Source organism: Sinocyclocheilus anshuiensis, unplaced genomic scaffold (genome assembly GCF_001515605.1).
Source record: "Sinocyclocheilus anshuiensis isolate Anshui unplaced genomic scaffold, SAMN03320099.WGS_v1.1 scaffold284, whole genome shotgun sequence".
In the NCBI taxonomy this organism is placed as follows: Eukaryota; Metazoa; Chordata; class Actinopteri; order Cypriniformes; family Cyprinidae; genus Sinocyclocheilus; species Sinocyclocheilus anshuiensis.
Genome location: NW_015554266.1, coordinates 913,377 through 925,311, shown reverse-complemented (window position 1 = coordinate 925,311; position 11,935 = coordinate 913,377). Strand labels below are relative to the sequence as shown.

General features: G+C 39.8%; 1 protein-coding gene across 3 annotated transcripts in view; it reads right to left on the bottom strand.

Moving 5' to 3' along the window:
• sp3a (sp3a transcription factor) overlaps positions 1-11,935 on the bottom strand; it is a 20,539-nt gene that overhangs the window by 2,769 nt on the left and 5,835 nt on the right. Inside the window, exons 1-7 of one of the 3 annotated variants that reach the window (XM_016464203.1) lie at positions 8,483-8,643; positions 8,152-8,225; positions 7,907-8,017; positions 5,125-6,141; positions 3,584-3,773; positions 2,643-2,832; positions 2,251-2,447 (exon numbers count right to left, since the gene is read on the bottom strand). In XM_016464203.1, the coding sequence (XP_016319689.1) occupies positions 2,251-2,447; positions 2,643-2,832; positions 3,584-3,773; positions 5,125-6,141; positions 7,907-8,017; positions 8,152-8,225; positions 8,483-8,489 (1,786 nt within the window). In that variant the 5' untranslated portion in view covers positions 8,490-8,643. Of the gene's footprint in view, positions 1-2,250; positions 2,448-2,642; positions 2,833-3,583; positions 3,774-5,124; positions 6,142-7,906; positions 8,018-8,151; positions 8,226-8,482; positions 8,644-11,935 lie in introns of those variants that run through there. The other 2 variants (XM_016464205.1, XM_016464204.1) reach the window with 2 other exon arrangements.

Sequence of the window (11,935 nt, the reverse complement as noted above, 5' to 3'; positions counted from 1 at the left end):
GAAGTTCTTAGCAATGCATATTACTAATCAAAAATTAAGTTTTGATATATTTACAGTAGTAAATTTACAAACTATCTTAATGGAACATGATCTTTACTTAATATCATAATGAATTTTGGCATAAAAGAAAAATCTATAATTTTGACCCATACAATGTATTTTTGGCTATTGCTGCAAATATACCCCAGCGACTTAAGACTGCTTTTGTGCTCCAGGGTCACACACATATATATATATATATATATATATACACAGAGAGAGAGAGAGAACACAATGCTTTATTTGATCAAAAATATAAAACAGTAATATTTTGAAATATTATTACAATTTAATATATTTGAAAATCTAATTTATTTCTGTGATGTAAAGCTAAATTTTCAGCATCATTACTTCTGTCTTCAGTGTCACATGACCCTTCAGAAATCATTCTAATATGTTGATTTGTTGCTCAAAAAAACATTTCTTATTATGATTAATGTTAAAAACATTTGTGCTGCCTTATATTTTTGTGGAAACGATACATTTTTTTCAGGATTTTTTGTTGAATAGAAAGTTTAAATATCAACATTTATTTGAAATGTATTTATTTATTTTTTGGTAACAATAAAACAAGTCTTTACAGTCATTTTTGATCAATTTAATACAAGCTTGCTGAATAATATTAATTTTTCAAAAATATACAAATTTTGAATTGTAGTGTACATCTGTTGACAGAACCCAGTTACTGCTCAAAAATGCATTGCTACACACAGAATTTAAGGGCTGGGTATCGAGTAAAAATCGACTTTTTAGGCAGCGACCGAATTGCCTCGATACCATCGAGTATCGAAAAACGTCTCGTCGTTCGGTACCAAATTTCGATACCTAAGGGGTTAATCTCATCAGCGTCAGTGAGCCAATAAGCCTGCAGCACTAGCCGGTGTGTTCGACTAGAAGAGGTGCGGCGCAGATCGAGTGTTTGTTCGACATCCGCGAGAGCGATTCGAAAGCGCACGGAGCAGTCTGCTCTCTTAGCTCTCGTGGTACTGTAATACACCGATCGGTCGTCAAGTCGAACACATGCGAGGATGTAGTGTGAATGCGTCCCAGCCCCCTTAGATGTAAGACTACATTTACACTGGTGCGTTTAAGTTTTAAAATGAAAACGATCCTCGTCATACTGGCGTTTCCATTGCGTTTCAAGCCAGCTTTCCACTACTTCCAACAAGCGACAGACCGGTCATTCAGTCATTCATTTCCAATGGAGAGTAGCACGGGAACTGCGTGGAGTTCCGATCATATGCAGATGTCCGTTCAAACTAACGTTACACGACCGAACGCGCGTGTTATGTGACCATTCATGCAAACTGTAGCATTCTCGTTCTGTCGTTCTCATTTTCGTTCTGTCGTTCTCTCATTCTCGTTCTGGCGTTCTCTCATTCTCTTTCTGTCGTTCTCTCATTCTCTCTCAATTAGGGCTGCACGATAAATCGCCTGCGATATTTAACGCGCATCTTATCAGTAAAACCGGTTCTGTAATCAGCGGTAAATCTCCATCACCTACGGGCTTTCACATTGAGCAGCATTATCTACACAGAGCCGTTGTTCACTGACGAGCTACGCTAAACCACGTTCATATTCGCGCGATTTTTTGCGCAGCTCATCAGTGAACAACGGCTCTGTGTAGTTAATGCTGCTCAATGTGAAAGCACGCAGGTGATGGAGATTTACCGCTGATTACAGAACCGGCTTTCTGACAAGATGCGCGTTAAATATTGCATGCGATTAATCGTGCAGCCCTAATCGATATCAAAAAATTTTGACCGATACCCAGCCCTACAGAATTTTCTTATGAATTACAATATATGTTTGTCCAAAATCATTGTTAATATACATACTGTCATTGCCCTATGTTGGAAGATTCATTATAGAAATTTTTCAGTAATAAGTTTTTGTTTTTTCTTTCTTTTCTTGGAAAAAAATGTTGATGTTGAAAGAAGAAAGTACTTAAAGCATCAATTAAAATGTTCAATATTATAAATTATTTTATACAGTAGTGCATTTTATATGTATATGCGTTTGCTACAAATTTTTTAGCTGCACTGTTACCTTGGCAACACATCAAGCTGAGCATTCCAAATCAGTCACTAATGAGATTCTATATGGGCCATGATGTTGCCTTAGACAGTAGCTGCCTATGTAAGCAGTTCGCTAGGTTTGGAACAGCACCAGTCACTACGTGTGTGTGTGTGTGAGAGAGAGCAAGAGTACCAGTGTGTGTTCTCCTGTGTCGCTGTAATTCATCACTGCGCGTGAACCTCTTCCCACAAAACATCCAGGTGCAGACAAAGGGTCTCTCTCCCGAGTGCCAGCGCAGGTGAGCTCTCAAGTGAGACGTCTTCCCGTATACCTTCCCGCAGCCGGCTATATGGCACACGTGCTGTTTCTTCTTGCCCATGTTAGATCCCCTACAGCATATAATTAGAAATGTACAGTCAGAATGGAAATATATTACACACATCCAGTGATGAAGACATGTAGTCAAACACACACCGTGGGGTGTCTGTATTACATATGAATATAAACACAGAAATTGTACCGTGTCTCAAAACAAAGTGAGGAAATGTGCTAAAGGAAATGTGCTCTCGGCAGTTTGCCCTCACCTCCCGCCTCCCTCTTTGCAGTTGGGGCAGGTGCATGCGACCCTGCGCAGACGTTTGCCCTCCTGGTTCAATCCCTCCATCTCCTCCTCCACTAAACGAACACGAAGGTGAGAGAGGTCATTGGCATTCAGCGTAGAGCTACTGTCCAGAGGCCACTCCTCCGAATCAGGCTCCTCCTTAATCTGAATATCTATAGAGTATAGTATGATCAGCGTTACACTAACAGCACTGCATCATTAGCGCTAAACACATCTTCCCTCTGCAATGTCACTCTGAATTTTTCTTCTTGACTGCTTCATCTTGTTTACTTTAGAAGGTCTCATTTTTAGGGCCCTATGATTTCCATGAGGAAAACGTGGATGGAATCCAGTCATAAAAATGGATTTTACGGCATAACTTGGAATTGCACAGAATTTGGCAAAATTTGGGTGAATAAATGACGTTTGTGGGGTTTACGGTCCACATGAACTTCATCCCTAAAGCTGCTCTGATTTTACACAATTTTAATTTAATCAGTAAATCTCTGTTGTGCAGCACTTTGTTTCCCGTAAAAAGAAAGGGACTGTTCAAATTTAATTTGATTACAGTTTAGAAGATTATTGCTGAAGTTGTATGCACTGAATCTAAAATGAACACCACAGAATTTATATAAATAAATACATTCCATAGGGCAGTATTATAGTTAAAATTTTAAGAAATTATTCAATTAAGTTGTATGAATTCAATTGATTAGACATCTTTTTTGATTATTTAAATTTTAATAAACTATTAAGACAGACTCTACACAAATTAATATGGATAACACAGAATTTAAGAAAAAAAAAAAAACAGACTTCATAGGGCCCTACATCTAACTAGTATGTTTTTTTTTTTCCATTTGGAAAAGGTTTACTACAGACATACAGACACACACAGTCTTCCTGAAACACCAGCTGCAGTACCTCCAGTGCTGTCTGTGTCCTCGGACTGCTGGAACTGAATGCCTGTCTGGCCCACAGCGTTCACCGTCACCGACTGCAGGTTAGGCATCTGTCCCTGACCCAGAGACAGCGTTTGCACCGGGGCAAGAGTAATCTGCTGAGCTGGAGCCGTCTGGAGCTGAAGATTCTGGAGGTTCTGAACTCCTTGGACCTGAGCGGACAGATAGGGGCAGGAGAACACAAACTATTCAAATATAATTCAACTATTTTTGCAAACATTTTTAAACCACAGCAGGCTTGTGTTATTTTAAAGAGTTTGTCTGCACTTCTGTGTTCAGTCACACTGTTAAAATTTGTTCACATGACAAATTATGTTTAAATAAAACATATATGACGATTCAAGTCGGTTGAGATGTTAAATGAATCGCGATTCAGTTTGTGGTGGGGGTTTATATGAATGTGTCTCTGAGGGAAACTGACTGTCTTCAGCAAAGTTTAGATGGTATTTTCTTTTCATCTTGTCTCTGTATAATTCATATTAAAGCATAAGAAAACAGCTGCTTTGTTTACAGCGGTAACCAAGGAAACGATGTATCACTGCTGTTCCATAAGCGCCACCTGCTGTCAGAGTGAATTTTGCATTTTCATTCAGAGCTTCTGCTGTTTTAGTTTCAGACCATTCTGTTTTTGCTTCAAATTTTGAAATTATACAGTCTAATTTAAATCACGCTGCATCTTTGTTTGGATTGTGATTAAAATGCAGTGGTTGCCTCTAATTTTAAATTGAAAGAGCACAGGCAAAGCTCTAGTTTGAAATATCAGAGAGATTTCTTTCATTTTTGAATGATTTATTTACTTGATTTGGGATTTGTTTTAAAATTTCAATTTAGTTTTGTTATTTGACATATTTCAATTTCACAAAGAAATGTGCAGCATTATTATTTATAATTTGTCTTAAACCTAATTTTGCTCAAAAAACTGTATCGTGAAATCAGTATCGTGAATTGTATTGCATCGGGAGTTGAGTGAATCTTTACATCCCTAGCATTTAAAGCAGCAGATGACAAAACTGCAACACACACTTATAATAAACAGAACGATATCGTCTGTTGGTGCGGATGCTAATATATTTATCGTTCTTGGTGCGGACAGGCCTCAAGTCCCAGTGTGCCATTTTCGAGCAAAAAGCTATAAAAGGTATCACCGAAAAAAAATCACAAAGTAACCAATCAGAAAAGTAATGTTTTTGACAAGACATATTTATGCAAGTTGTGAATTTTTACCCAATTTCAAAATCAGTAACATCAACCATGATCAAGACTGATCAGTTTTTGTGATGATTCATTCATTTGTGACTCTAATGGTGGTCACTTGTCAAACTATGTTTGTTGTTGTTTTCATGGGCGCTTTAAAAATGTGGTACAGGAAGTGGTGTTTTACTAGTGCAGCGTGTCTGTATCAGCAGGGAAATAATTACAAATTCAGTAAATAAAAAAAAAAAAGCTTCTTAATTCTCAAACCTAAAACAGAATCTTGTCACAAAACGATTTATAACTACATACCTGGAAGGTCTGCCACTGTATCTGTCCTGACGGAGTGACTGTTTGGGCCTGGATGAGGAATGTTCCTGGGTTGATGAGCTGGATGTTTTGCAGAGACTGCTGGGCCTGAGCAGACACCTGACCGTCAGCGGTCTGCAAGGGCAACTGCTGTAACTGGATCACTTGCTGTCCTCCAGACACCTGCACCGCACACTGACTGAGGTAGCCCGAGTCATCTCCCTGCTCTCCCGCCACAGACTGCGTCAACACGCCCGTGCCGTCTATCGTGCTGGTGGGCTGCTGCGAGGACGAGGAGGATGCTGAAGATGTGGTAGGCACAAACATGTCTGCGGCTGCATTAGAGCTGAGTGTCTGTTGCTGTTCCCCTGCTTTCTCCGAGCCTTCAGAATTCTCCATGCTCTGATTGGTCATGATGAGCTGTCCGTCAGCCGTGACGCCAGTGGCGATTGGCTGAGCTCCCGAGAGCCCGAGAGAGTCCAGATCCACGCTGTTTATGGGCACAAAGGTAATGTTACCAGGCAAACCCAGAGGCACGTTAGTGACCACCTGACCCTGACTGCTGAAGACCGAGCTTCCCAGAGACACCTGTGGGATATGGTGCATTTGGCCAGAATGGGTCATGAGGTTCTGACTGTTGCTGAGAAGGTCGGCGGATGCCGTCCGCGTGACGCTGATGGTATGGGTGCCGTCTGGGAGGATCTGGATCTGCCCTGTGGCGTCCTGCGCCATCGAGGCCCCCTCGACAGCAGAGGCAGAGTAACCCATCTGCCCTTCGGCCGTCTGCACCTGAGGGATGACTTGGTAATGGATGTTAGGCACTGCGCCGCCGGACGTGTCGGTCCCTGACGTGAGTAAGATGGGCTGGTTCTGGAGACCCTGGAGGCTCTGGAGAGGAAGAACATACTGTCCGTTGGACGTGACGATACCCGTGCCGGGGAGATGCAGGACACCCGAATCATCCTTTACCGCCTCCCACCTTTCAGACGACCCTGTTAACTGCACTGAAAGGTCTGCGTTCTAGGGAGGAAATACGTTCACAAAAGAAAAACATATTCAAAGTGATGCCACAACAGTGCACGTACATGGCAAGATTCAATAACAATGAACATGTCCTCATCTCTTGCTGTTACTATGGTGACTGATGCAAAGCATGGACCCCATGGACTCTGATGCAAAACATGTATAAACCCATCCTGCGTATAAAAAAAATGATCCGAATTTGGTCAGAAATACTACAAGTTAACATGTGACCTTCAAAACAATGAAGTTTTCCACTAATATTTGCCATTTATTTATATATATATATATATAGACACACACACACACACAATGAAATGGAGAAAATGAGTAAATGACTAAATGGAGTGAAATTTGTGAATCTGGATTTTTTTTTTTACATTTTTAACTCACTGGATTAAGTCTCCTATTAGTGGCAGGGAGAACATTCAGCTTTAATATAGCTGTATTTCTGTACTAGCTTAAACATTTTCAGCCAATTTTGGACATTTGCAGTGCTGCACTTTTTCACTTCACTTGTATTGTACTGCCTCATGATGAACTGTTGTGTTTGTATTCTAGCTTCTCGAAGTCACTTTGGATAAAAAAAAAAAAGTAGTCAGAGCTTCAGACATTCATTGGTCCCAGTCAATTCAGTAATCGTATGATGCACACAAAAAAATGACAAGAGCAGGCTTAAAAGTCAGGTTTGCATTTTAGAGGAAAAAGAATCAGTGGATTTCCCATTTTTCCTGGTTAGTGTGATCACATTTTTCAAGAGTCAAAGTTTTGCTTTGTTTTCTGAGTTGTGTTTGTAAAATAATGAGTACGTGTTACTTCTGGAGAGACAATCATTATGATCGAAGACTCTACAGAAATATCCAATCATGTCTTCTGTGTTCTGTACTGCTGTGAAATGCCATTAGTGAGGACTATATTAACTTGTTTCAGAAATTAAAATAAAGCTGAGAGACTGGAAATATATACACATTACCCATTCATTTTTGGAAAGAAGTTTATTTTGTCCACCAAGTCTGCATTTAATTTGATCAAAAACACAGTAAAACAGTAATATTGTGAAATATTATTACAATTTAAAATAACTGTTTTCTATTTGAATATATTTTGTAATGTAATTTATTCCTGTGATCAACGCTGAATTTTCAGCACCATTACTCCAGTCTTCAGTGTCACGTGATCCTTCAGAAATCATTCAATATGCTGCTCAAAAAACATTTCTTTTTATCAATGTTGAAAACAGTTGTGTTGCTTACTATTTTTGTGCAAACCATGCTACATTTTTTTCAGCATTCTTTAATGATTAGAAAGTTTACAAGCATTTATTTAGACTTTTTTTGTAACAATGTACAAAATCTTTACGGTCAGTTTTTTTTAATGCATCTTTGGTGAGTAAATGTATTAATTACGTAAAAAAAAAAAAAAATCTTACAGATCCTAAAACCTTTTAAACGTATATATATTATATGTTCCATGTGCAGCCTCTGAATGACTGACTCACTTAAAAGTTTGTACATCTACAAAATGAAACATGCCATGGTCCATTTTTCGACTTTTCCCAGGTCTGTACCTACCTGTACCATTGGTTCTTGTTAAAAATAAGCTGTACTGTGAACTAGACTATAATTTATATAGAATAAACCAGATCAGAGCTTCCACCCTTAAGTTTGGGGTGTAAACATTCACCCGTTCAATGTACACACGGCCGGGCTCACACTCGAACCACAGCAAGGTCTAATAAAGGTGAGATCGGTAGCGGCTGACTTACCCCTCCAGCAGCAGCATTATTAGAGTTTGCCCCGTGCTCTGCTCCGGGGGCGGGCGAACCGAGGCCGGTGCAAGTGGCGGCGAGCAGGGCGAGCGGCGAGGGCTGTCCGTCCTAACAATGGGCGGGTTTAATACATGAAAGGGGGTGGCCACACAGGAAGTACCAGTGTTTTAACAGAACAAAGTGAAAACTTCACCAAAGCACATGCATTAGAATAAGAGAGGAGAGGATTTGATCCGGTTTACCTGCTCCGCGCCGCCGCCGTCCTGAGCGCTGCTGCTGTCCGCCATGACTCCCGCTTTCACTGGCCCTTCAGGCGCTTAAACACACACACAACAACACAAAACAGCCGTTAGAGCCCGTCCACTCCGCGCGCCTGCTGCATAGGTGGCTTCATCGGTTATAACCGAGGCGTTTTGCTGTTTTATGGCTGATTTGAGCTCTGTATTTATTTCCTCCGCGGATCTTAAAGTCTCTCAGTTTCACCCGCCTGCTAACGTTAGCCTAGCTTAGCATAAACATAGCCAGCACAAAGATTCAAAGCGACCGTTCCCGCGCTCTTCAAATCCTACGTACCGGTCATTACGTGAGTTCTTTACAGAATGCTGATATCTGCGTTTAATTACACTCCGAGCATGATCATTTTAATCGGTGCCTGCGCTCGCTTTAGTCCAGTTTGTTTTTTTTCCTAATTTGATTGACGGCGGGGCTTCTACTTCGCCAACTGCGTCACGGACAGGAAGTCCCGCCCTTCGTCTCTCCTCTCATTGGAGGTTAGCCTGGAGAACTCGCCTTGTGATTGGATGGATGTTATGTCTGTCATTTTGACCGGGTTGCTTCCTATTTTTCGTTGTCCCTGGAACGCAAGTTTTGTTCATGAAGATGTAGTTTCAGTCTGTATAGTGAACTACAGAGTTTGTTTTGTTGCCGTGTTTGATGCGTTTACCCCTTTACCTTTTTAGTTTATTAGCAAGAAAGCGTTATACTTATTTAATATACTTTTTTCTCAACATATTTTGGAAGAATACTAGCTCACTTTGCTCACTTGTTTCTATTCAGACAAGCAGGGAAACTGATGATACATCATTTTTTTCATGGTCTTGTAATCAGCAATTAAGAGGTTTCTGGTTTATTGTAAGAGGCTACTTGAGCTCTGTCAAGTGTTTCTCAAGTAACAGGAGTGGTTAATGACATGCAGTCATTTCTGAAGCTCAGTCTAAATGGAGAAGGCAGCAGCATCTTTTACAAAGATGTGTCAGAGCCGCAAGGATCTGTGCTCTTCTGTTAGCAAAATATTTTTAGTAGTTTATTCTTTTAATAATTTATTCTCTTAAACATCTCCCCAGGATACAGAGTAGGCTACACCAAAAACAAAAAAAAGGAAAAACCTCACCCACTCTGTAAGGAGAAAACAACAACACACACAAAAAAAATAAATAAAGGTGCTTAAAAGAAAATGCACTCACAACATAGGCTATAGAAATCATAGAAGTATAGATATTCAATAATATTGTAGAAATCAGATAACATTTTAACCATGAAAGAGCTTTGTGGGGGTTTCCAGTGCAACATAATAGGCAAATTGTGTAATATGTATAAGTGAAACTAGGATGATAACACTGGCAAACTTACATAAATAAATAAAAGCCTGCAGCACAACAGGGACACCAAAAGCAGCAATCAGGGGCCGGTACTCTAAAAACAAACAAGCAAAAAAAAAACACTAAAAGCGCACAATTCGGCATCTCAAAAAAGGCTGATCAATAAAAGAGCTGACTTAGTTTGGACTTCATACAATTAATTAAAAACCACTGACCTTCAAATAAACTGGAACATAGTTCTGTTAAACTAGAACTTGCCCGTAGCATATGAAAGGTTTGTACAGGAGTAAAGCTGTCATGTTGATCTGTCAATCATCTACACTTTTCTTGAAATGTATATAGCTTAATAACAATTTACAGCTGTAGTATGTAGACTAAACGATATGAAATGCACCATACCAGCATCAGAAATGATCTCGGTCGTGCATTTTTTCCCCAGTGGATGCAGACACCCTATTGTAAAAGCCCCAATACATTTTAAGCAAAATGAAAGAACAAACTGGTCTGAGATCATTTCAAACAAAATCAGTTCATTTTCAGAAACGGCTTGCCAAACACCTTCTGTAATAAGTTAGGTATAATTTTATACAATTCAGTATAAAAGTTATGTATGTATGTAAATATACAGTCCTGGCCAAAATTATCGACACCCTTGATAAATATGAACAAAGAAGCCTTTGAAAATAAATCTGCATTGTTAATCATTTTGATCTTTTATTAAAAAAAATCACAAAAACCTAAACTTTCATTGAAGTAAAACAATTCTCAATATGAAATATGTTATTCTCAAATACATGTTGGCCACACTTATTGACACCCCTTTTTTCAATACTGTTTTGAAACCTCCTATAACAGCTCTGATTTCCTCCTATAATGCCTGATGAGTTTGGAGAACACCTGACAAGAGACCAGAGACCATTTTTCTACACAGAATCTCCTCAGATCTTTCAGATTCAAACGTCCATGTTTATGCACTGCAATCCTAAACTCACCCCACTCGTTTTCTATAGGGTCGGAACTGGGACGGCCATGGCATGTCATTTTGTGATTGTTGTCCTGATGGAAGATCCAACCACTGGCTATTACAACTTCCCACTGGGGAAGTCGTGATGGTTAGAGAGTCGGACTTGTAACCCAAAGGTTGTGGGTTCGAGTCTCGTACCGGCAGGGATTGTAGGTGGGGGGAGTGAATGTACAGCGCTCTCTCCCACCTTCAATACCACGACTGAGGTGCCCTTGAGCAAGGCACCGAACCCCCAACTGCTCCCCGGGCGCCGCAGCATAAATGGCTGCCCACTGCTCCGGGTGTGTGTTCACGGTGTGTGTGTGTGTTCACTGCTGTGTGTGTGCACTTTGGATGGGATAAATGCAGAGCACTAATTCCGAGTATGGATCACCATACTTGGCCACATGTCACGTCACTTTTCACTTTATTATAAGACTGACAGTAATTTTTGTATTTTTGTATCTGCTGCTGTTTGCTAGAATCCACGATGCCATGTATCTGAACAAGATGTCCAGGACCTCCGGCAGAAAAATAGGCCCACAACATTAAAGATACAGCAGTATATTAAATTGTACACATGGGGTACTTTTTGCACCAAACCCATCTTGACTGTTTGCTGCCAAAAAGCTCATTTTTAAGTTTCATCTGACCTTAGAACCCAGTCCCATTTGAAGTTCTAGTAGTGTTGGCAAATTAATATGCTGGAGTATGTTTTTGGAGGAGAGCATTTTCTTTTCTTGAATTATTTTTTCTTGAATCCCTCCCAAACAACATGTGGTGATGTAGGTTTTGTTTTATTTATTTTTTTGACTCAACTATTTTCTGCAATTCTCCAGTTGTGATCCTTGGAGAGTCTTTGGCCACTCAAACTATCCTCCTCGCCTTGCTTTAAGACAATATAGACACACAGGCAGATTTGTACATTTTCTGTTGATTGAAAATTCTTAAAATGCTTAATTATTGCCCCGATGGTGGAAATGGGAATTCTCAATACTTTAGGTATTTTCTTACAGCCACGTTCTATTTTGTGAAGCTCAACAATCTTTTGCTGCACATCAGAACTGTATTCTGGATCCTCTGCAGTGAATGGGTGCCATCAGAATGAGAGTCTAAACAGCTGATAAAAACATCACAATAATCCACAAGTAATCCACACCACTCCAGTCCATCAGTTAATGTCTTGTGAAGTGAAAAGCTGTGTGTTCGTAATAAATATATCCATCATTAATGCATTTTAATTACAGTCCATAATTGCGACCCTGGACCACAAAACCAGTCTTAAGTGTACATTTTTTAAAATTGAGATTGATCCAAAAGCTGAATAAATAAGCTTTCCATTGATGTGTGGTTTGTTAGGATAGGACAACATTTGGCTAAACTACAACTATTTGAAAATCTGGAATCTGAGGGTGCAAAAAAAAA